The sequence below is a fragment of the Anguilla rostrata genome, chromosome 14, assembly GCF_018555375.3.
Source record: "Anguilla rostrata isolate EN2019 chromosome 14, ASM1855537v3, whole genome shotgun sequence".
Lineage (NCBI taxonomy): Eukaryota > Metazoa > Chordata > Actinopteri > Anguilliformes > Anguillidae > Anguilla > Anguilla rostrata.
This window is the reverse complement of record NC_057946.1, coordinates 21,351,846-21,378,055: the sequence shown is the minus strand read 5'-3', so window position 1 is coordinate 21,378,055 and position 26,210 is coordinate 21,351,846. Positions and strand designations below refer to the sequence as shown.

At 42.2% G+C, this 26,210-nt stretch overlaps 1 protein-coding gene across 2 annotated transcripts; it reads left to right on the top strand.

Annotated features, from left to right (window-relative positions):
• Positions 1–825: 825 nt before the first annotated feature.
• fech (ferrochelatase) lies at positions 826–18,095 on the top strand. 2 transcript variants are annotated; one of them, XM_064308449.1, is made up of 11 exons: positions 826–1,058; positions 1,988–2,105; positions 3,796–3,915; positions 4,137–4,285; positions 6,870–7,004; positions 9,172–9,278; positions 10,674–10,772; positions 11,519–11,626; positions 12,330–12,494; positions 14,512–14,571; positions 14,750–18,095. In XM_064308449.1, the coding sequence occupies exons 1-11, from the start codon at positions 1,022–1,024 to the stop codon at positions 14,882–14,884; spliced, it is 1,233 nt and encodes a 410-aa protein (XP_064164519.1). In that variant the 5' UTR covers positions 826–1,021; the 3' UTR covers positions 14,885–18,095. The 2 variants fall into 2 exon arrangements, with proteins under 2 accessions (XP_064164519.1, XP_064164518.1); XM_064308448.1 differs by having other exon boundaries at positions 1,958–2,105.
• Positions 18,096–26,210: the final 8,115 nt, after the last annotated feature.

The window sequence follows — 26,210 nt, the reverse complement described above, 5'->3', positions numbered from 1 at the left end:
CCCAATTAGATGGCATATTTTGCTGGCATGCACCGTTTGATTTCAATTTCTAAAACACATTTTACACATTATGTCAAATGAAAACATCATTTTAACCAGGAAAACAATATATCAAAAATTTTGAGTTCATGAAATAATTAATTTTTCTAGATGAATCAAGATATTTCATCAAGTGCTTGCAAGTCATTTAAGGTGAATGCCTTTTGTTTTGTTACGTCGGGTTCACGAGATTCGGTAGATGATTGCCAAATAAGAGAAAATCCCCCTTAATAGTATGTCGAGCATTTCTACTTTAACAGCTCGGCGCCCAAATTATTATATCTTCTCATGTTCTCGTCACTTTGCTTTATATTTTATAAATGTTATTTGAATTAAGTAACCTAAAACACCTATGGCCGGTTGTTCCGCGGTAAAAGTAGAAAACAAGTTATTCTAAACAAAGAGAAAACAAGTTATTCTAAACAAAGTTTCAATTTGACATTTATTATCATTATTATTATTACCATTATTATTATTATTATTATAGTGACAGCTGTAGTAGCGGTGGTGGTGTAGTGATAGAATTGGGAGTAGAAGTGGCGGTTTTGCTGCAAATCGCAGCATTGTAACATCGAGCTGAAATTGTGGAATTTTAATAAGACAATGAGAAATGGTAATATTAAGAAAGGTGAGTTTTTGCAGCCTGTGTGAATAAACTGCAAATATAATTGTATTATTTCCCTATGAACTGCAATTTACAATACAGAGGGGCTTTATGCCCAATCTGGAGAGTAATGTCACCTTCATTACTCAAGAACGTGAGAGTAGGAGGAGTCCCGTACAGTGGGGGAGGGATCCCATCATCCACCGGCGTGACATTGGCAGTGAGCGCTCTGTTCATGTCTCAGGAATTGAAGAAAAGCAGCATTCTCCTGTCTTTAGGAGGATATTGGAAAACGGTAGTTACGGGCAAATATTACCTGGAACTCAATTCAGTCAGTTTTTCAGTCGAGGAGGACCACTTTGCCTAAGCACAGTCATCATGGCAGGCTTGGGGAGCGCAAGACGTATGTTCCAATGTAAGTTTTAATGATAGTTATTGCTTTTTTAATGCAGATAAAAAAGTTTTTTTAACTAACAGATGGGATTTTACATTGTACTATATCTAAACAGTTGTGGATTGCTACAGTATTTACTACGTTTCCAGTTTCAGTATTTTATCCACCAGCTGTGGGCATTTAAAAACCGTACTATTGACAGTCTTATTTCCCTGTTCACAGTATCTGACTATCAAGCCTTTATCGAATAGTCAGCCTGCTAGTTCGTGAACTTGCATTGCTGTTTTAGTTACTCGAATTGCAAATGTATAGCTGAGTTAGCTAGCGTGCCATAATGTTATTCATTTAGCCAGTGGGCTAGCTACCTAAGGTAAAACCCAACCGGGAGATGGGTAAACGCTAACTTAGCTTCATAAGACCAATCGACTTGCTGTGACACTTAGATAATTAGATTCAGATAAGTATGCTTCATTACGTTTCTGATTATGATGTTAGGTTAGTGGTTCGAACTGTTTAGTATAACGCTAGCCAGGGCACACGATAGCTAGCCATCAGTACACTTGAACTATTAGCTAGCTAGCGAGCTAACGTATGTGGGGTTTACGTAAGAGATTCAAACGTTTGCTTGTTATAAATAAACAATGCTCATGTTTATGAGTTTGATTATCGTTATAAAGAAACGGTATATTTATTGTTGGTCTTAAAGTTAACAGTGCATTTTGCGAAGTTATACAACGTATGGTGCGAGGCTTGCATAACTATGTGCGCCGCTGCGCCCCTCCGTGCCTGTAGCTTGCTAGTGCACCGCGGTCTAATGACAGTTCAGTTCCTGTTCATGAGGACAGTAGCTAGTCCATGAGGTGAAAGACGTCGAATTAACTTGAACAGATACCACTGCTACAGCCCACTAAATAAAGCAGTGGGTATTTCCCCTCCTTTCTTTTCCGTAGTTGCCCGGACCAGTACTCCCACCATTCTTTGTGTCAATGCTTCATTCAGATGGCAGTCCACGGCCGCTGCTGCAGCCATTGCAAAACCAGAACCAGCCCCTCATTTTCAGGAAAGCAGGTAGAGTTACGCAAGCCCCGCTCAGTAATTCCATTGCATTACTGATGCGCTCAGTTAATCAAGGGGTCACTTGCATAGGTTATGTTTTTTTGTTTTCTTTATATTTGATTATTAGTAATATGGAGTACTCATGATAAAGGGTAATGTGTGGCCTTTGAAATGGGAGTCTTTAACCTTGAAATCAAATGTATAGCCTCACTCTGTTCCATTATTTGCCTCAAAACATTTTTCTGTTCATCTGTCAGGAGAAGGAACCCTTCCACAGGGTTGATACACTGTAATGGGCACTATTTACATCACTACTGAAGAGTGTGCTTATTTAGTTTGTCCATTGTCAGGGCCCTGTTTCATGGAATGAACTATGGCATATCTAAGTTTTATAATAAAATGTGTATTTATGTTCTGAGTGAGCAATATGGATAATTTTTGCAGAGATCCAATTGAGTTGTAGCATGCACATGATCTGACAATAGAAAGCAAGTGTGAATTTTTGATATTTAATTGAAAGTGATACTCACATATGGAGAAGGCAGGTTAAGCTGCGGTCATCATCACTCTAAAGGAACTCACTTTGTGGGTTTTATAATATTGTTTCATTTTTAGTATTTGTCTTTGATTGGCCCAAATCGTTTTTTTGTGTGCTGACTATACAATGGCAGGTGCAGTATAGAGCATTCAAGAGTTTGTGGTCTAAAGAAAAAAAATGCATTTCGTGTAACTCCTGGGAGGCTGTACAAGTGAAAATATTTTAGCGTTTATTCAGAATTATAAGCATACATTTCAGTTTTTGTGTTGTGCTTTTTTCAATTACCACTGTAGGACTGGGGGCATGGTCTCATCTTCATACTATGTAGGCCTATTATGTGTGACACGTTGCATTTTAAAATTAGAAAGTTATTCCTGCAAGCACCACTGTTTTGGACACAGTCCATTCAGCATTGTCCTTAAGTGACCTCTGGCCACTGAATGGCTCTGCTGGAAAAAGTCTCTTGGCGCCTGCCTTGAAAGTGGAGAACTGTCCAATGTTTCCTGCATGAGAGAATTGTTCACCCCCGAGTGATTGAAGCAAACACAGCTAAATAGAAGTACAGTGAGTGAGATGAAGATTGTGTTCATTGTCACTAAGTTACTGAGTTACCAAGTTTAAAGAATGGATCACTCACACCACCAGAAGGAAGTCTGGTAAATTCCCTGTCCCACTTACGCTTGTTTGCCTTTAACGCTGTGCATTTTTAGGGTTTTACGAAAGTTGCAAGTTAACATAACTGAAGAATTTCAGGCTTCCAGCATTGCGTTTGGTTATAGTGAGGTAAGGATGAACAGTAATGTAAATTCAGTGACATCAGCAATTGCAGTCCCCTGTGTAAGAGGTATTGAATGCACAAAAGCTCTTATCCCAATATCCAGAAAACCTTTTATATTTATTTTTTTTTAAACTTATTTTACTAATTTATTTATTTGTTAAATTTCTTTTTTCTTTTTAAAATTTGTAATATTTTCTGTTACCGAACTATGCATACATTGGTTTCTGTTGGTATCTTCATTTCTGTACATTTTCTACTTCATTCACAAAGTAATTTTTTTCTGTTCTTTAGTAATTCACTACCAAAAAAATAAAAATTAATCACAGAAGAAAAAAAATTGCCAGCGAATGTCAGACTGGATGTACATCAGTTCCCTTTTCCTACAGAAAACCTAAGACCGGAATTTTGATGCTGAACATGGGTGGACCGGAGAAGCTGGATGATGTTCATGACTTTCTGTTTCGCCTTTTCATGGACACGGATTTAATGACGCTTCCGGTGCAAAGGTAAGAAATGGCTTTAATGCTCGGTAACCAGGAAACATAGGAGGGATTTGAAGTTCGTAGAGTTGCTACGCCGTCGTACTTATTTGCAAGTAAACATTGCTGTTCTTGTGCTTTGTCTTGTCAGTCGTTATGTGGTGTTTGCTTGCAAAAGTCCAGGAAATTAATATAAATTAATTAGTTAATATTTTGATGAGTTCGTTTTTTTTTTCCTCCATAAACAGTAAACTGGGACCTTTCATTGCCAAGCGACGCACCCCTAAGATTCAGGAGCAGTACAGCAGGATTGGGGGCGGCTCCCCCATTAAAAAGTGGACCACGGTGCAGGGTGAGGGCATGGTGAAGCTGCTGGACGAGATGTGCCCTGACACAGGTGAGGCCACCTCTCCCACGCAGATTACTTTCAGCCCTGTTCCAGGAGGCGGGACTCCAGCCTTTGTTTTGTTTCGTCAGGTTCACTCTGGCTTTTTTTTCTGGTTCGCCACCACAGCCATCTGTCTGAAGTCTCTTGTGTTTGTATTGAAGGAAAACTTTGTTGAGTCCCTGTGTTGCTGTTAGTTTACGTTCACTGTGGTAGTAACCTAACCGATTTTTGTCCTGATTCATTTTTGCAAATTATAAATATGAATTATACAGAATTATGTAAAACTCTTCAAAAGCAGTCTTCTGATTTGCCATTGTAATACAATTCTCATAATTAATTTCATAGATTTAAAAGGTAACTGGCACCACAGGAACACCACTGTATGTGGATTACACAGCTCTTTGGAGAAATTGCTGCTTGAATTCTGTTATGACTTGTCAGCGATTGTACTTTTAGTTTAAAAAAGGAACTGAGGCATCTGGCCCCCTCGCTTCTTCTGTGGAAAACCACCACCGATGACTTTGCAAAAGCAAAAACAAACAGACTGTTCAGCCTTCTAGAGAACAGACACGTTTGTGCAGAGGATGGATTGCATGATATGGGGGTGCCCTGAGGTCAGCCACAAGCTTCTGATATGACACGATAGGCTGTTCTGAACCCAAGCTATAGGACTTTACCCCACTCTGTACAAGCTCATCAATACTATCGCACAGTTCTGACAGAGACCGTCCTGTGCACATTTCAGAAGCTTCGAGAAACTAGAGGGGGAAGTGGGACTTTAAGGGAACAAAACTGGTATGCATTTTGTGTGTGTGTGGTCCACAAGTACTTGGGCAATGACACAATCTGTTATTTTGTGTCTGTCCTACAGCACATTGGATTCTAAATGGAACAGTGAGCGTAAAGTGCTGATTGTACATGTTAATTTAAAGGTATTTACACCCATATTTTGACTTCTGGAGTTGTCTTCGGGTGAACTACAAACGATCTTGTATTTTGAAACGGCCAAGTTGATATTTCCTGTTATAGTGTTTGTCTGCCATTTGTACTATAAAGCTAGAACCAGGTTGGGTAAATTTTTTCCGGTTCTGCAAGGTCCCCCCCCACCCAAGTAAAACTAGAGCTTTCCCACTAGACATAGTAAGCCTTCACCTCTGCGTTGTTATGCAAATGAGCTTGTCGCATTGACCAATCATTGTTAATCTTCGGCTTTTAAGCAAAACTTGTCAGACTCGAGCAGGAATGATTAATGTGCCATTGTGCTCCCCTTCTTCCTCGTTCTTCTGCTCTGTTTGAGTCTCCTGGCTCTCAGCGGAGCAGCCAGTGGTGGCGTGCAGACGCCCAGGCGAGGGTGAGGTAGGGCAGGCAGTGCAGGGGAGGAGCGGCCTCCCTGGCCTGGCTCCAGCTCTAGGGCGGGAGAGCACCTCTCCCTCAGCCTGTGGGAGCATAGGGCCGGGGCAGTCTGCTGTGGGCTGATACACTCCCCTAAAAGGCGTAGGTCGTAGCCTGCTCCTTAGCGATTAGATAAAACCAGCGGCTCCGCCCCTCCTACCCGCTCGGACACGCCCTCCAGCTCATTGATTAGCTGAGAGAGGGCTCCTGCTATTATTCCACTCTTTTTTTAATCCACCTCATGTATCCATTTAATGTTCTTGGTGACCGTAAGGCATTGGGTCGGTCTTGCATGTTTTTATTGCATTTCTATTTGTTTAAACCTGTACAGTCTGTGGGTAAAACTGACCTTTGTACCTTTTCAGCAGTGTCACTGTTTGGCTGTCCCTCACGCCATTAAAGCAAACATAGTGTTTGCTTTCATTTGTGTTTTCATCAGTGTTTTCAATTTCTGTGCCTGGATAGTCTGCATGGAAAGCTAACATTAATACTTAATATAGAAGCGAAAAGATGGTGATTTTTGCTGGCAAACCTGAATGTTGGTTCATTAAAATTAAATTGCAGCTAAGTCATGTAATTGGTTTCAGAGATAGTTTGTGGATAAGGTTAAAAATGGTTCAATGACTTGTTTACTGTTAGGCAGTTTCAGAAGATACCTCTGTATGTTAATGAATGGCCCCTGGTCATGTGGTACCAATACACAGTGCCTCTCTTCTGGATCAGACGTCGCAGTGTCTATTTAGCTCAGTTCGAGTCTAACCCATAGATTTCATTATGTAACTGCCACTGGCTATAGCTAAATCCTATAAGAGCAGCTAAACCTTCTTTGTAAATGCTTGAGAACCTTATCCACACTAGAAATGGCCCCCTGCTCCGGAAAAGTAAAGCTTTTTGACTTCCTGCGTCATGCTCGTCATCGCTGCACCAAAACCAACAAGGGAAGAATCCTCCTGCACTAGAAATGTGATCAGTCTGGAGTTTGGAGTCCTTAGACTTTGCATATTGCTTTCAGTTCTATAAAGAGAAAAACTGAAGGAACGGCTATTGTGGAGGAAACCTCCTGTCACCGACAGAAAATTTTGAGCGCACCTGTTTGCTGGTTCCAGGCCGCAATTTTTTCTCCCTGTAGCCAGATGATGCCTTTGCCGGTGACGACAAACTATTTAATGTTCTTTTTTTTTCTCCTCTCCTTCCCTTGAAGCTCCACACAAGTTCTACATTGGGTTCCGGTACGTTGACCCGCTGACTGAGGCGGCCATTGAGACGATGGAGAAGGACGGGGTGGAGAGGGCGGTGGCTTTCACTCAGTACCCCCAGTACAGCTGCTCCACCACAGGTACGACCGTGCAGGGGAAATTCACTGATCGCTTACAGTATGTACGGATCGGTTTATGGCTCACCCTCAGGGAGTAAGAGCAATCCACATGATATAAAAGTCTGTTTTGGAATGTGGATGTTTTCCGCCTGTAGGGTGTTTTACAGAACCGTGCCTCTTATCAGGCCCCCAAAGGAGCACAGACTGTTTACTGTGCTGGCAGGGAAGTTTTCAGAAAGTGACAATGCCATTGCCCTGATAGCACTGTTGCAATCATTCCGCTGCCTCAGTGGAATGCTCCCAGAACTACAGTGTGGACATAGTATTGCGTAACCTTAGGTTTTCCATATAGTGTAATTATGTCTAGTGCTGCTGGAAAGCTGATGTCATAGGAAACAAGTTGGCGGTGTCATTGAATGTGTGTACATTGGGCGCTGAAAGATCTTGGAACACCGTAGTCCCTCATTTGCAGTCTCCTTCTATGTACAACTGTTGGCACAGAGGATAACTTAAAACATTATTTTGGAGTCGGATAACATTACAGTAATTACAACCAATGAAAAAATGGTTAGAATAAAAAAAAAGAACAAAAAATGAACGTTGAGGTGTGTGTCCCACACCCAGTCCCCTCCCTCTGTGCTGTCGGGAGCTGATAATGACTGGAGCCTCTCCTCACAGAACAAGTTCCTGCTTCACATGTACTTTCCTCTTCCTTCTTATCTCCCATCTGCATCGCTATGTCAGGAAGAATTCTCATTTAAAGGAAGTGACATCATCACCATCGACTAGCCAGAGTCAGCCAATAGTGTTTGCCAATGACAAAGTAAAAGCCAGACTCACCCCTCCTTTTCCCCAAAATAGAACAAGCGGCCATCTGGCTTTTGATGAGCAAACCCAGCATGATTATAACTGAGGCAGCATTTTTGGCCGTTTGGTTCAACAGACAATGCACAAAGGATTTTAAACAGATTAAGGGCAGAATAAAAGGGATCTTCTCAAGTTTAAAATGAGATCGGAAATGAGCTTTTCAATTCCTTCAGGATGAAATGGCTGTTTTTAAAAAAAAAAGTTTTATCATGGGATCCGGTGAGCAGGTAGCGTGATGATAGATGTTGAGATCATTCAGCATCTATAAGAGGAGAGAAGGCAGAGGGAGAGGGTTGCCATTGTGTGGGGAGCGGGGGAGGAGGGTTTGTCTGGGGAGATGATTGGCTAATGCGTACGAGGACTCCATCGTGAAAGAATTGCAGATGTCAGCACCCTTCCTGTGAAGAAAGTGCAATGTGGTCCTGTTGGCAGGAAGGGCATCATTTAGCCACGGGCTAGGAGAGGATAGCCTTTGTCTGAATGACTAATTGACTATCCCCAGCATAGTGGGCGGTTAGCTAATTAGCAATTCAGTACACTGAGCCACATCAATCATCACTCCACAAAACCAGTCGAAATAAACGCTGCTACGAATAACGGCTGCTACTGGGAAGAAAATGCATACAACCACAAGTTCTTTACATATGGGTAAATAATGCACAAACGCTGGTTAAAAACAGACACCTGGCCCCTTCAGTGATGATCAACACAGCCCATGCGCACCTGAAGATAACGGAATAAAAAAAAAGACAAGAAATTGGAAAACAAACTTAAACATGAAAAGCAACGAAACAAACATGGCCGCAGAGCTACTGTAGTTCTCAGCTACAGCACCTGCGCATGTATGGATCTAAAAACATGGCTATGCTGCCTGACAGCAGAGGCCCTTCTATTAGCTGGGATCACTGGCACAGTTACAAAGATTTAAATGGCACAGATGTGTATTTACTGCCATTGGTGAAGAGGTGAATCCTAATAGAGCTAAGACCACATGCAGATTTGTAATCATTTTGTTTTATCTTCCTTTATTTGCCATTTTTAGCTGCCACTTGGCTCTTGCCACCACATTCTCAACTTAAATACTAAGCTTTCTCCATGTCACAGTATCTACAGCAGCATTCAGTAGCCTCAGACGAGCTTTTGTTTGTGTACAGCGATCTGCGTTATGGCCTGAATTTAATCCTGGCACAGAAATGAAGCACCTCTTGCTAGGAGCATGCGTTCTCTATAAGCTGGATTGTTTCAATTTCTTTGATTGTTTTTGGCACATTCTCTTGGTGGTGGTGGTGATGATGATAGTGATGATGTTTCTGTTTAACAGGGAGCAGTCTGAACGCCATCTACCGGTACTACAGCAACCGAAGGGAGCGGCCCAAAATGCGCTGGAGCGTGATTGACAGATGGCCCACACACCCACTCCTCGTCGAGGTGAGTGACAGGCAGAGGGGCGTGGTCACAGCCTCGTTCACTGACATGGAGAATGGACAGCTGAAGGGGGGGAACCTGCAAAACCCAAAGAGCCTGATTCTGTCTCTCCACTCAACGCTGATTCCTATCCTTAGGCCCCCTTACACTTCCCAGCGGTCATCGATCTGAGCCTCGCGCTGTTCAGCCAGCTCCACTAGAGCGGAACTCTGTCCGAGGCCCAGCAAGCTCAGCTCCAGCAGCACAGTTGCCATAGAGACCCTGACGGTCCTTAATCATGGCTGCGAATCACCAGCTGCTCCTTGAGGGTTATTTTTGGCCGGGAAACAGCGTGCGCTAATCTGCAGTCTTCTCCCGACGCTTCTGAGATGAATAAGGGCGACTCAGATTGGCCCGACTCAACGCCGGCACACCCTGTGTTCAGTGCGTCTGTTGAGCCCTGAAGATGAGAGGAGGGCTCGCTAATTCCTCTGTGACTCTCTCGTCTGATACTGATTCACACGTTTCATGGAATGCTTTTGTGTGTTGTTTTTGTTAATGTGTAGAGATAAGACATCATTAATGGGATCCATAGCCAGTGAGAGTGATGGATTTTTTTCAATGAATTATAGATCAAACTTATTATTTTAATGAATTAAAGATCAAACATCGGATATTACATCAGATTGTGATTAATGTGGCTACCTTATTGATCACATTAAAGGACTGTGTATTACACTTCCCTGTAGTATATTAATGCGATCATTAAAAATATTTACAAAATAAGATTTAAATTTAAAAAATAATCAAATCATCACTTCCTGTGATCTCTTCCTAATGAACCGTTTCTGCATATATTTGTGCAAAAAACAATTAAATATGTCAGAGCTGTTTAATTTCAGTCAAGCCTTTTGTGGTAGAACAAATGACACTATTGCAAGAACCTGAATTCCAAATGATTTATCATTTTTTTCCAGATTTATACACGTTTGTAATGAATGCATGAGATTCATTACGTGTTCTAACAGAGGGCAGTCTTTAGACCAGAAGGCTGTTGTACCCTGGCTACTGTACACTGCTGTCTTCAGACGGCTGTTTTCATTTATGAATGCTCTGCAGGTGGATGCACAAATAAAAGGACTCTTGCCTTGAAAATCCCGTTTGACCACAGCATCACTAATGATGGCAAAATGAGGCTTTATGAATCCTAAATTGGGTGTATTTGAAATGGAGCAGTTAAAAGCTTTCCACAGGACACGGCTGTGGTTCAGTTGGACGAGTCTGTGGTAACACTGGTATGAAGGATTCACTTGAAGGCCCCTAAGAAGGACAGAAGTTGTGATGGTGTGCAGGCGTTAGGAGCCCGTTTGTGTGTGAGGGCGCGATGCTCATCCCTCTTTTTCTGTCGTTTCCTCCCAGTGCTTCGCCCAGCACATCCTTAACGAGCTGGAGAAGTTCCCCGCAGACAAGAGGGACGACGTGGTCATCCTGTTTTCTGCGCATTCGCTCCCCATGTCTGTGAGTACTGCCGCCTGATTGGTGGAGGGCTGCGTCTGTCTCCCCGGACGCTGTTCCCGCGGCCCCAGGCAGTCTGTGTCTCTCCCTGTCGCTCTGTCACCTGCCTGCAGGAAGACTCACTGGCCTGTCCCGCTGGCTCTGCGTGTGGCTGACGGCTGTACCGCACTAGTGCATGCAATGACACTGTGCTGAGCTACACTGTGTGGAGGGAATGTTCTTCACCTGGTCCCTGTGAATTGTGTGCTGTGAGCGTTCCAACACAGAGTTTCCCTCTTTGCTAAAGCCAGTGAGTGTGCTTTCACCTTTAAACGTACACATGCTCAGAGTGCAGTGGGCCTTAAGAGGTCTGAAAAGGCTTATGTGGGGAATAAATCCAATGAGATGCTTTGGTTGAATGCAGTTGGCATTTAAGTCACCTGATGTGCCAGAAAAATAGTTTACTTGAGGAACATTTTCAAGTAAGTGCATGTAATCGTCATTTATCATGCATTATAATTATTATATCATTAAACATTGAATTTCCTGTTTTAGCTAAACACAAAGATGCTGCCGCAGAGCTAATTACGGATGTTTTGCCCACAGCAGCATTAGATGGTGTAAAAAGAGAGCCCTGCGCTCGGAGTCTGTTTGTGTTTGTCACCGCGGTGGGGTCTGGATCTCTCCTGAGTGCTGACACCTCTGAAAGGTGCCGCTTAGACCTCTCGGGGGGGTGGTAGTCAGCAGCGACGTGGTCTGTGTTCCTGCAGGTGGTGAATCGAGGTGACCCTTACCCCCAAGAGGTTGGAGCCACGGTACAGAGGGTCATGGAGAGGCTGCAGCACTGTAACCCGTACCGGCTCGTCTGGCAGTCCAAGGTAGCGCATGTGCAGGCCGCCAGCACTACCTTCAGTGTGCTGGGGGTCTGAAGTTTGATTTCATTTGGGCAAATGGTCACACTGTTGTCACCCTTCATTTCATAGGAATCTTGCGGTTGTGGAATAATACGTAGCCAGTGTGAATAGAAATACACTCGCTAATAGATTTGATGCTACCCCAGGCCTAATCTGAGCACTCGGTGGTTGAGATCATTATCACAATGTGGGGAAAAGCAATAGCACTGGTCGACTATAATGAGTTCATTCACTCAATGGTTCTGCAGGATGTGGGACAACACTGCCATCTGGTGGTTATGAAGCATAGCTGCGACAGAAAATTCCGTTTAAACTATCCTTTGTTAGCAGGCATAACAGGGAGTTTGTTTGGTTTGACACACCTGTTAGTCAGTTCCTTTCAAGTACTCCATACATGTTAAGACCACTGAAACAGTTTTGCAGAAATGGGTTGGGCAATTAACAAAATTAAGTCACAGGCTCAATAATAGTGACCGAGGCTGTTAATTGTTACTGTTGTAAAGCAGCAATCACAGAAATGATCATATTACATCATCATTTCCTTCCATTTTTTTCTCACTTTACTATGAATTCAAGAAAGGAACCCTGATTGAAATGAGGTGGATTTCGGGATAATGAGATTGTTTCTGATACTGGCCGCTCTCTCTCCCCCACCCGTCGCCTCCAGGTGGGTCCCATGCCCTGGCTCGGCCCGCAGACGGACGACGTCATCAAGGGGCTGTGCCAGCGGGGCAAGAAGAACCTGCTGCTGGTGCCCATCGCCTTCACCAGCGACCACATCGAGACGCTGCACGAGCTGGACATCGAGTACTCCCAGGTGCTGGGGGAGGAGGTCAGTGTGGAGCAGCCCCACAGGGAGACGCCCTCACTGCTCCGGATGCATCAGTGCCGCGTGCCGCGCGCTTCCAGCGATGAGACTTCTGATGCATCCAGTGCTTACCTAAACCTTTGTCCTCTTACATCATAAATATGTGATCAGAGTGTTCTGACCGGAACATTCTAATGCTGATGTAACAATCACTACTGGTTAAAAAAAATGCACTCTTCAAAGGGTTAAGGCATGAGGTCACAAATCAGACTAGAATGTTCTTAACTGAACATTGCAATGCTGATGTAACAATCATTACTTGTAGCTGAAACTAGACTTAGACTGACTTAGAATTTTGAATTTTCTAAAAAAACTATTCTTCCAAAGGTTAAAAACACAACTGCCACACAGGTGCTCTTTCTATCGGGTTTGTCTTTCTGCTCTTACTGGATGAGTTCAGGACATGGAGAATGGAAGCCCATGGCTAGATGAGACTCTTACAGTGAGATGCTTTTGAATACGGGCCCTGTTCAAGGCAGAACAGCGTGTGCCCACTCAACATGTCCGTCATCTTCTGCTCTAATCTTCATTTGAGGCACCTTGAAGAAAATTAGACTTATTTGTTACAATTTCTTTATCAGCATATGGGATCCAGGAAGTCTTAGATGAGCACATTCTTCACCTGAGCACTTCTCATTACAAGGAATCAGTTTGGAGCAAGCAAGCGCCTTTAATCTCCTTAATTAAAAGTCATGTGATTAGAATTTTGTCATATATTGAGCCGCATTCTCAGTTGGAAGTGGATGTGGAACTGGAGTGAAGGGGAAGGTGTTGCAGTGGGGTCTGAATGGTTGTTACTCTGGTATGGGCTCACTCAGACTGGAACAAGGTCAAAGTTTATGAGTGAAGAGTCAGCCCTAGATCTGTATACACCCCAGCATGTAATGATTAATGAGGGGAGGAGAACTCTTTCAAACCTGCTGCAACCAAAGGTACAGCTCTGTCTTCCCAAAAGACGAAAGCACCCGGCTGATTTATATGAACTCAGAAGCAGAAGCATACAAAAAGTTAGTGAAGTGGGATTTAAAAAAATGTGTACAGCGCATGTACATGTGAGTGGGCAAATTCAAGTGCGTGTGAGTGTATTTTCAGAGGACAAGTCATGGCTGTGTGTGTATATGTATATATTCTCTGATACTTATTCCTGTGGGGTGTAAGTGTGTGTGTGTGTGTGTTTACTCATTCCTGTGGGGTGTAAGTGTGTGTGTGAGTGTGTTTGTTGTTTTCGTGCTCATTCCTGTGGGGTGTGTGTGTGTGTGTGTGTGAAAGTGTGTTCGTTGTTTTCGTGCTCATTCCTGTGGGGTGTAAGTGTGTGTGTGTGTGTGTGTGTGTGTGAGAGAAAGTGTGTTTGTTGTTTTTGTGCTCATTCCTGTGGGGTGTAAGTGCCCTGGTGTAAGTGCTGCTGGCCTGTGCTCTCAGTGGCACCTCCCAGACCGCAGATCCATACGCCGGTGCCTAACCCACTGCAGCCGCTCCCTCCCATTGATCCTGCCCTGATTGGAGGAGGAGGGCTCACCGTGGTTATGTTTCCACGGTTACTGGAAGTGGCCCAGGAGGGGTGGGCTGTGGAACCCGATACCCCTTATGTGGGGAAATGATGAAGACCTCTGCTCTCTGCTCCCATTAAATAGCTGGTCCATACTGGTATTGGTGTCAGTGCTTCAGGGGATTGGCATGCTGGGTGGGTGGTTACTGGCATCAGGTTGCTGTGAGTTCACACTTTTACTTCCATCTTTGGTGTTTGTGCTTCGAGAGTTGATCCGGTTATCTCTGCCACCATGGCCGCTGTTCACACCAGCTTAGAACCAGTTGTGCAGCCCCGTTAATACCGGTGATACATCACGCATTTCCCATAATGCAGAGCTGAGCCCAGAGGAACCCGCTGTCAGGAGAGCGTACACATTGTAACCATTTGAATGAAACTGAGGACGTGGAAATGTGTAACTAATTCATTCATTTTTATTCTTTTCCATTTCCACAGTGCGGTGTGGAGAATATCCGCAGGGCAGAATCCCTGAACGGTAACCCCCTGTTCTTCAAGGTGAGAGCCAAGGCACCGAGTGGACTCCAGTTGTGAATAGAAGACTGTGGATTTGAAAAACTGCTGTTGCACATTTGAACACCTGCATTATGTAAATGTGAAAATGTGTAAACGTGAGCTCTGTGCTTCTCCCTGAATGAGGCTTTGCGCTCACGGTGATTGTGCTAACGTTTCACAGGCGCTCGCCGACCTGGTTCGGTCTCATCTGAGATCCAACGAGCTGTGCTCCCGGCAGCTGACCCTGCGCTGCCCCCTGTGTGTGAACCCCACCTGCGGCCAGACCAAGGCCTTCTTCTCCAGCCAGAAGCTCTGACCCGAACCCCCAACACCCCCAGACCCCCCCGACTGCAAAGGCAAAAGGACATGCCCCAGAGTTAACACAACAGCACCAGGAAACTCGTTGGAAAGGACAAGCTGTCTCCCCTCGTCCCTCCCAAAGTTAAAGAAATAAACAGCGTGAAGGCTTTTCTCAGTTTTAACAGCACTAACATTCCAGTGCATCTTGGGAAACCGCATTCCTCCTTTGTTGAATAGGATTTTAAAAAGTAACCCCTTTCTGCTAGCAGAATCATCTGGTCATTTCCCCTTTCACTCTAGAGATTCCCCTTCAGAGGGCTGTGAATGAGGCCCCCAGCAGAGCGGGCTCATCCGGGCCCTGTGTCTCTCTGCTGCTCCCTGCTGTTTCTCTGGGGAACTCACACGCATACATGCTGTCAGAAGGAGATCTTATTGCACACAGGAGGATCTCACCGGGCCACAGTGACCCTCTGTCTGTGTGGGCAGACAGGTCAGCGGCTGTCCCAGATGAACTGTGTGTTTATGGGAAAAGGACGTCCCTCTGCTGGACGTGGGTTCAGGTGGAGATGCTGGACCGATTCTGACTCTGCTCTCATTCCTGCCAGGGCCCGTTAGCGCTAGCTTTACGCCATCGCACAACAGCGTGCGCACAGCCACTCCGAAGGACAGACAGACAGACAGACAGAGCGCTGCGGCCTCCAGGACCAGTGACACCCTTACCTGTGTGCACGGACAGACAGACAGTTAGACAGAAATACAGACGAACCCCTCAGTGTTGTTTATTCCCTGAGCAAACCTGAAAAGAACACACCTGACCATGTGCCTTCACGCTCCCCTCGCACAAGGCATAGCTGCCACATGACCGCGTAACGCACATGACTGCCGGCCTCTGCTCCTGTTACCACCGTAGGCAGATGGGAGAGAGAGGACGTGCTCACTGAGCTCTGCTCATCCTTTCTTTTCCACGTCATACCCGTGTGCACTTTTGTTTTTTTTAATACTGCTGTTGAACATTCAGAAGTAGTTGAGCTTAACTTATTTTATTTATATTTTAAAATGAGCCATTTATACATGTTAATTTTGTTTACTCTAAAGAACCTTAACGAGTGCTTCCCAAAGTCTTCTTTCTTTGCATAAAAACAGACCGCATCAGCAACTTAATGTGAGTTAATACAGTAAAGTGCATTCTCACCTTCACTGTAATCTGTTTTTCATTGTCCCCCCCGCTTTTCCCAAGTGGCCCGTAGATGTTGTTGATTAAGGGGGGTGAAACTGGGGGCCCTGGTTTAGGGCCGCTGCTCTCAGGGGCTGCTGCTCTCCAGGGCCAGTGTGCGTCCGAAAGGGAGCACAGCGAAGCGAAAGCGCTGTGGACTCTGGGACTCTTTGGACTCTGGGTCTGCAGCACCGTGCGATCTCTCATTGAGAGGGCTCCAGTTGACATCTGCAACGTGAGGGTGTGTGCTGGGCTGGGACGCTATTGGTAGGAGCTGGGCAAGGTTTGGGTGCGGTTGGGGCTATGGGTTGGGGGGGGGGGTTTCATGGGAGAATGAAATGAGAATGGACGAGCAGGAAAGTGAGGGAGGATGATAGGAGGGGTTGAATTGGAAAGGGCAGGAGGGGGAAGAGGGAGAAAGTGACATGAACATATGAACTGGGGTCAGAAATGTCATTCTGTAGAAGGGAGGACTACTAAAAGCAGCTCAGTCACATGCATTGTTAGGTTGTCTTTTAATTGAAACCTGGGGGTTGTTTTCTGAGAAATGGTCAATTCTCAAACTTACTGTTATCATGCTGATCAGATGATAAAACCAGATTTTAATACCATGGTTTGCCTTGTGGTGTATTTTATCTAGGGTGGTGCAGTGGGCAATGTGTAAAAACCAGAGCCTGAGTGAAGGAGATGCATCCTGCCAGGTTCAGTCTTTGCAGTGTACTTCACCCAGTGAAGAAAGCAACTGATCAATACTTAATACAACAGGTAATTGATCTGAGTTGGTAAAGCTTAAATTTCTTCTGTCAAACACTATATAGCAGGCTATTAGCTAGTGTAAGTATAGAACGTTCACAGTATGCTCAAACTAAGCTTTGTGTTGCCGTGTGCTGTGATAACATAGCATCTGTGTAGTTGTGGTGGTAATAGATGAACTTTTGCCTTTTCTCTGAAGCGTTTGAAAAATATCCCTGTGCTATTAAAGTCAAGGTACGAAGAACCTTCACATGTTTGGTAAGCACAGTTTAAATAGCATCACCACACACAGGAAACAGTTTGTGGCAGTCCTGTGTGGGCTTAACTTGCTCTAGCTTTTTCAAACACTTTCACAACATGGAGAACAGGCTCTGTGCCAGAGAGTCACAGAATCCCTCGTTGCTGTGACATCACTAGAGCTTTACTGTCGGGAAATGGAAATGACCCATTGAGCAGCATACCAAATGTTTAACTATGACAGTTGTACATTATAGATAGCTCTGAGAAGTTTCTTTTTTTAAATGTTTACCTTCTTGAGGAAATATTAAATTGCACTAAAGGATTTTTCATAAGGGATGTGTGTAGAGCTCTTGACTATACACACTTGTAGCTTGGTAACAGGCACTATGCAGATTTTGTGTGTCACTGATTACATCATTGCAATGTTGCACTACTGGCGTTAATAATTTAAGACTGATTACATTCAGACTTACATAAGTACTTAAATACATTTGAGGAAAAAATGAATCTGAAAGTGTGTACTTTCGCAGATAAGTATGTATAGCTAAACTCTGATGTGTGGTTTATCTGGTGAGACTTGTACTTTTAGGGTTCTACATTGCCAAAAACAAAAAACGATTTTCAGCAGTGAAGTCGATGAATCTGTAGAGGAAATATCAGAAAGTAGAGGTTAATTTATTTGTTTAATAAAATGTTAGATTTGATTTAGTGAGCAGCCAGTACAATGTCATAAACGCATTTAGTTAATTTATGGAAGAGATGCAGGCTTCCAAACATAACTTAGTGCACCTTAAACCAGGACTTCCATGCGTGTATGTGGCGTAGAGCTCTCTGCTTTGAAACTGAAAATGCTTTCGCTTTGTCTATGTAAGAATGTCCTTTTCAATAAACGGGTGGAATGCTATGGAGAAAAAAAACAAAACAAAAAAAAAAAACTGCAGATTTCATGAAAAGGTGACTTCCTCTGTATATACGTCGACCTCGACTGAGATGTTCATTTAAGAATAAATATTTGATTGCACTTCTTGCGTTTGTTTGCCTTCGTGCTCGCCGTGCATCTGGGAGATTCCGGAAGGTTCTTCCGAGCGGAGTGCAGGTGCCGTGCCGGGCCCCGCATCTGGGAGCGCTTCACGCCGCTAATTTAGCGCGTTCCGCGAACAAGAGGCGCGTTTTCATTTAAAGTGAATTCCTCTTCTCAGCTTGCGCATAGTGCAAATTGGTCATGAACACCCGAAGCACATGTTGTTTGCATTGCTGGGTTGCCATGGGCACCTGCTGTGCTGAGAGGCAGCTGTGTTGCCGGGTGTATGGACAGCCCCTTTAGTGTGATTGTGATCAATACTACAATCCAATATAAAAACATCATAATCCAATACCCGTTATGACCTGCTTCATACACTTTTATCCAAGGGTGGAAAGGGCTAACGCCGTGTGCATCCTTTGATAGTAGTAAAAATGGGTATAATTGTCCTTGTAATTTGCACAGTGGTCAAATGGCAGGGAATTTATGCCTGAGCTAGCGGGGGTGTAGCTTCCCCCTCTACTCTAACCTAAAGGGAGGCTGGACAGAGCTCTTCATGAATACTAATGCAGTGCTGTATTTAAGGGCTTGCCTTCTTCAGACACTTCCCATAGGCTGAGGTATGCCTCTGATCTGTCATTACTGGCTCCCATTTCTGATTCCTGAAACATGGCTAATGGATAAACAATTCCGGGTGTTTCCTATAATGGTATTAAATCTGAGGTCGGCTGTGCCCCGTGAAAAGAAGTGCACAGTACTGCCCCCTGCATGATGCATACTTGCCCCAGGCAAGTCAAAACTTGCCTCACGCAAGTATTTTCTGATTATGGCAAGCACAGCATTACCTTGGTCTCTGATCTTCCCGCTAGGTGACGAAAAGCCAAATGTCCACAGATAAGGCCCCAGAAGGTGGTGGTTGCCAGGACAACAGGTGCCAGACAGAGTAAGGAACAGGCAAGCTATCTGTGGAGTTGAAGGGAATCGAACGACAGTGTAATCCGTGTAAAGGCCCGTTTGCCGGTTTCTCTATTCTGGTGCTCGTAGATGATTACACCATTTTGGTGGAGTTTAGTTGAGGGAGAAAAACAACTCGGCCTGTTGTGTCCACGTCTAACCAAGCATAGCTGCATTTTTATGAAGACTACCCACTGCAGAAAATTGACAGCAGAAGTGGATTGGTAGCCTCTTAGCAGCATAGGTTTTCTGCTTTATGTGAAAATGAATACCTGTCTGCTGCCACAAGTGCTCAGAAATTGCGATGAGATAATTCTTTACATTAATGTGTGAATTTGTTTCAGTAAAAATTCTCAAACATCCCCATTGTCACGGCAAAAAATGATCTTTCCCCCTCAGCTTATACGTCTACACAGAAAAGACCACAAACAGCAGGAGGTAATGTGAATGAATCAAAGCAGTTTATTTGATATTAATTGCAGAATATACAGCACTATCATTTGATGATAGTGGGAATAAAAACAAATGAATTAACAGAAAAAACTTCAGCATGATGCAGACAAAACACGAATGCGTGCGCAATGTAGAGCATTATGTTTAAACAGCAAATATAAACAGTAGCTACACACACAACTGAATCTTCTGAGATCGGACTGGGATGTTCTGCAAAGGTTTTAAAGTGCCCAATACACCAGCAACTTCAACAATATTAAAAGCTCCAATGTATGCAGTAGTTGAAACATGTAACACTGATACAGCAAGTTGTAACTCCATAATCTTATTTAATGTTTTTTTTCTTTTTTTTTTTCTTTTTTTGTACACAGCTAATAATATTGCACAGATGAGAGGCGCAAATAGTAATTGGAAGTCCTGCTTGGCTGTAGGGTTCATACAAAGAGCTTTTGAAATAATGCAGACCCAATGTGCACTCTGTTGCTCAAATTCAAAGGAAATGTTGTACTAAAAGACATGCAAACGCATATGCAGTCATAAAGAATCATCTCAGTTGTGTAGATATATCATGAATGCATTTTTATAAAGAATTTAAAACAGGAATTTCAGCTGCATGTGCAGGCATTTCTGATTGGTTATGGAATGATGCTGTACAATTCATATGGTTGAGAAAATGTTTTTCCAGGTCTATGCAGTGAATACAGGGTTAAAACAGTTCCATATATACCTTGAACTCTTACACTGCATTTGTGAGTTTACTTTTATTCATAATGAATTAACCTGCACAAATTTTCGTATTTAAATTATTGTAAACATTGTAACAAAGGAGACAAGCTTCACAGAAAGCCGAGCAGAACAGAGAAGTTTCAGTTTCAGTTTGAACTAACTGAATACAAATCTTCTGGAGAACTCGCTGATGTCTTGAGGGTCGTTTAAATACAAGCTGTTTTTACATTGAACAACATAATAACATATGAAATATTCACCACATTTTTCGTTTGTCTATACTGGCAAACTCCTTTCTGTTTTGACAGGATTTTTGAGGTCCCCAAACAATGCCAGACCGAGAAAGGGTTATCGATCACATTGAGGCAATCTATGACCTGAAGCACACTGGCAATGGACAATACTTTCAAATGTGTGAAACTGCGTCTTTCTGGAATTTCTTTCAAAGGCTTTCTTTCACAGAAAAACCTAAACAAAACCAGCAGCTTTCTTGAATATGCATAAAAATGTACCAGTGGAAGAATATTTGTCCTTTCTTTGTGCAGTACAGAGAAAACATAATCACGTGACCTTGATCTCTGTTCCATCTAGGCATGATGTCCTTTGACCTTAACTATGGGCAATGCAACACAAAAACATTGTGTATGAATTCAAAAGAATGTATCATACTTCAAAGCTAAAGAGCTTTGAATTAATTCCAAACACATTGTTACACTGAGGAATGTCGGGACTGGTGGAACCCATCTTTTAAATTCCAGACAATTAGATGTTTTTCTCCCCAGTGTGAGCACTACAGTTGCTGTCCTCTGTGTCCAGGCCAAATTGAAGGATGAGAGTGGGGAGTCTTCTTTATGTGTCATGTAAAAGAGATTTTTTGTCATTATTTCTTACTTTGTAACTTAATTCAGGGATGCACAAGAAGGGCTGGTCCGTTTCAGGATTCTGTGCCAACTTATGCTCCTAACTTATGCTCCTAATTACTTAATTAGCTCAGTCATATCTTGATCTGACATTTGTATGAGCACCAGCTACAGCCACAGACTGCGTGTGTATCCTAAAGAGTTTACTGTGCTCAAGTACAGGAGTGAACCAGCATAGTTTATAGAGCTGTCTGAAAACTAAAACTAAAGGATAATTGGTTGGAACAAAAACCAGCATGCAGACTAGTGCTCAAGGAATGGAGGTGTGCACCCGAGTTAATTGTGTTAAAATTGGCCAGATGAGCCCATACCTGTCCTTCATTTTTGCTACATTCCTGTAAAACCACATATTACAGCTTTGGTCGAAATGATGTCATACAAACAAAATATAATGTACAATATAGGCAGTTCAGGGCATTTTATATTTTGGTATAAAGCTTGTTCATCTTTGGACTTTAGCTCAGACCAGAGTGACATCACTGTCATAAACTGTTTGTTTCATTGGTGAATAGGGCTTAATGTGTTTACATTATGCGTCCTATGTAATTGTATTATTGGTTTTGTGAAACTTACACCATTGCTAGTGTAAACATATAAATTTGTGTTTATGTATTTTTTTAAATAGATGCATACACCCTTATTTGTATAACAAACATTCCTAAGAAAAACTACCAGTAGTTGGGTGGGAAGTTATCTAAACACTGCTGTATGTACACTGTGGTCAATAAGTCACCTGGCTGTTTAGACTGGGAAACGGTGACCTGATTTAGATTATGGGTGGAGAAGGAAATGAGAGTTCTCTCTGTGTATTGGACTCAGCGTATTAGATGTTTATAATCTCTGCAGACCACTCAAATCATAAGGGAGACTTACTCCCTTTGTATCCTGATTTGAGTTGACAGAGAGGGAGATTGAAACTTGAAAGCCTAAACTTCTAAATTTGCTTTTACAGTAAAAACAAAAAACAAAACATGTAGGCCTATACATTATGGCTTCTGAAATATCAGCAACTTTGTTTCCTTGTCACAAATGTAAATGAAGGTCATATTTAAAAAAAGACTACAGGCCAGATTACATGGTAGGTGTGTGACATACTTGTTCAGGAGTATATATTCCTTAACTGTAGAAATGATTTGCCCATTGCAAATTTAGTTCAAGATTTTAAAGGTCTTTCAGGTATATTATGCTGGCAAATTCATGTTTCAAACACTACAGTAAATGGTTGATTGCTTCATGCTTTCCAACCTCAAATCAAATGTCCTTCTCCACCATATTCACAGGCAGGTCTGCTTCAACTGTGGGATATATACACAACTGAGCCTCGCTCTTTAAAATAATATCAGGCTGACATGCAAAAGTAAAATCCATATAAAAAGAAACAGAATCTACGTGGAAATGAAACTTTGAATAATCACAATGCATCACTGCTAGCTAATTGTAAATATCCTCATGCATAAAATTAGGTCTATAGCACTGTTTGGCAGTTGCTACTTATAATGCTACACCTTAACACAGAACAAGTAAGACCAAGTACGACGCGTGGAAATGAACATGGTCTAAAAACACAAGAAACAGATCTTTTTCCTCCATCCGTGAAAACTGTAAACTTTGGGCTCGTTCTGCAACTCGTTCCCAATCCAAAGAAAATAGACAAATGGACCAAAAATGGACCCCTTAAAAATGTATCCACCGCACCCCTCCCCCCCCTCCACCCCCCCCCCCCCCAAAAAAAAAACACAGAAGATGTTTTCAAAAGTAAATTGACACTTTAAAACCAGAAAGAAAATGACAAGCCATTGTTTTTGTAAGCGCACCTCTTCAACTATTACAAAAAGAAAAACACAACTTAAAATATATAAAGCTTTTTTGTTTGTTTCATAAAGTCACAGTTACCAAAAAAAAAAACAAGTGAATAATTTATTACATACGCTATAGTAACATTACCCTAAACACTATTATCTATGAGGTATATCTGAGAAAATTTGGTAAAGAACGCACGGTCTGCGCTATCGTGCCACAACTTTTTTTTTCTTTTTTTATTTAAAGCTTTGCCACCATACTGATAAAGAGACGGGAGGAAAGGAGATGCATTTTAAAGCCTTTGGTATCGTTTCTCTTTGTTCTTTGCGTGATTGCATTGCAAAGCACCACAGTACCAGATCCAACGGGTCTGCTCGTCATCGCCGTGGCCCGTTTAAGCTGAGGTATTCACAGGAATAAAAAGTACAGAGAGGTCTAGACTTCGCTTTGGTTCAAGCAAGGCACTCATCCCATGGTTATCTCATACTTTGCAATGAAAGCGTTCTCTACGTCATTCGGAAGCAGCCCTATCAAAAAAGACATATATGTTAAAATGAATGTAAATATTTGGGGCACGTCACGTCCATATGTGTCACATATTACAAATCATGACCAATTAATGCCATTTTCACCAATGTAATTTATGTGTTCAGCTGAATGTATCATACTTGTATATACCACACTTTACCATAAATGTACATAAATGAAAGTGGCCATGTTTTATTAAAATGTTGTAATACATGAAACATTATTTTGTCTTATTAAAAATATATACTTTCCAGATATTTTTTATCTAATATTTTAACATACATTCTTTTTTGTAAGGGTGAGTGATTATTATTATTATTATTATTATTATTATTATTATTATTAAAGCAATAATAGCAAAACTACATTTATAATAATAGTAATGGTAATAATAAGTTGAAAAAGTAGCTATTTCTCCCAGTGTCATCATCGCCAGATCTCCATGTCCTCCACTACTCCTCACTAGTGGGTTTTCCTGTGCTGAAGCCTCTTTATTTCCACAGCCGATTGCTGGAACAGGAGACAGCTCAGCATTGCGGCTTCCCCAACTCAATCAAAGAGCTGAGGTTTTGGGAATACTGCGTCCATTTTGTGTCAAACAGCTGTCTCTAATGGTTTCTTTTGGGCCTCTTGACAGATCAAGGAGCTTCTAGGAAAACGTACAGATGCAGATCATTTTAGATCTTATAGAGGTGAAAGGGGCAGGATTGATTCTGCGGGGGCATTATGGTCAGTAATGATTTTTCACACTTTTAAATTTCAATATTGACATTTATTCTTTGAACTTTCCACCAGATAAGTCAGTTACCATGCGATTCAAACGTATGTACTGATCCTTGGATCGTATAAATAGCTTTAAACAACTGTTACAACATTAACAGAGCTGTGAATTTGGAAATGTGCTTGACATGTGGTGATGTCTGTTCAGTAAACACATTTCTGTAAAAGCTTTTTGGTCTTCGTCTGTTTACAGACATCTGCTATATTCCCACTGGTGAGAAGAATGATGAAGCACATGGACCAAGTGGACAAGACGACACAGCCACCCCTTCCCCCTTACACTTACTCTTTTGGGAGAAGGGAGAGCTTGTGTTTGAGAGAAATAGAGAGAGAGAGAGAAAGAGATTTTTGGGTGTGAGAGAAAAGTTGAGGGAGAGAGAAGGGCTACAGTATCAAAATGAAAGCATTGGCCAAGCGCAGACCGTACGAGAGAAAAAAAAGAAATCTTTGGTATCTTTGGTTTCATCAACACGATTAAAATTACAAATGGAGAAGTCAGTGAGGTAGCCTCTTTGGTTCTCACTATAGAAATAGAAAGATTTTTGTACACACACAAGTCAGTCTTGGAAGCAGCTAGTTTCAAGGGAATCCTCTGTTTTCCTTCAACGAGTGGAGCAGTGTGCAGCCCACTCACTCTTGTGTTCTTGGGTTTTCTTTGGTGAGTCTGCAACATTCCCAGTCAACGTGTGTCCCCCGTTCAAAAGAACCGCAAACGCCAGTCTGAAATTCATTGCTTGTCCGTCATTCTGAGCAGGACTCTCAATACAATACAAAGGTTTCGCAATACATTTTTTTTATATCGATCACAGAAATGCAGATGTAGTGCTCGGTATGATTTTGTGTTCTTTCGATAGATTCTTCTTATCAGAAAACAAATTAAGCAAAATAAAGAAAACAAACTACATTTAAATTATATATTTTGTCAACATCATAAATACAACTAACCTGAAGCTACATTTTGATCATTGTTTTGTCATTAAGACTCCAGTTACACTTCTAAATAATTTTTATCCATGCTCTGTTGCTTTTTAAAGTAAAGCTAACTAATAATAAATTAAGGGGAGACAAGAGCACTGCATCTTTGATGCACTAACATTCTTAAATACCCATAAATATTTATCCAAACAATTACATCTAATTAAATAGTATTAAATAATTAAGTAAAAAAAGAAACTATTTAAGTGTTCTATCACACCTTGGTCATAAATAAATAAGTTTGACAGTGTTGGACAATTAAAAACAAAGAAAGAAAAAACAATGAAATAAAACAATGTAAACCTTGGCAAGCTGATCAGGGTACAGAGTTTCAAAGGATTTTTTGGCAATTTCAAATAAAGCTCAATTTAAAAATAGAAATTACATAAATAAAATTACATATTGCAAACCCTAGTTAAGAAAAAAAATGTACAGAATCATTGACAACCATTAGTACCGAGACAAGCAATGAAAACCTCTACTGATTAGTTTTCACATCCTTGGTTGGCACGTTTTCCTCCAAACCAGAATGCAGTGAGACGATTGGCTGGAAAAGGGCTCCGCCCAGTTCACTCGCGGCCACGATTGGCCTGAGGGCATGGTCAGTGAACGATCTTTGGATTAGAAGCTTTAAGAGAGAAAACTATAGGATAAAGCTATTTGACCGATACTTGAGCAGTTTCCTCTCAACAGATGAGCTTTGGTTTTTGGTATGTTTTTTTGTTACTGATGCTTTTGTATTTAATTTTGTGAAAACTGAGTTCCTCTTGGATGTGTCTAAACCCCCCTCCCCATTTTCCCATGGGCTCCCCCTTTCGAAACAGGGACATAAGGATTCAGTGCAGAACTCTGCCAATGGAATGCGTGAACAAATGAAATTAAGAGATGCAAAAGAGATGGATAGAGAGAGAATGCTTACAGGACATTTCTGCATATGATCTGATTTCTTTTGAGATTCCCCCCCCCCCACCCCACACAC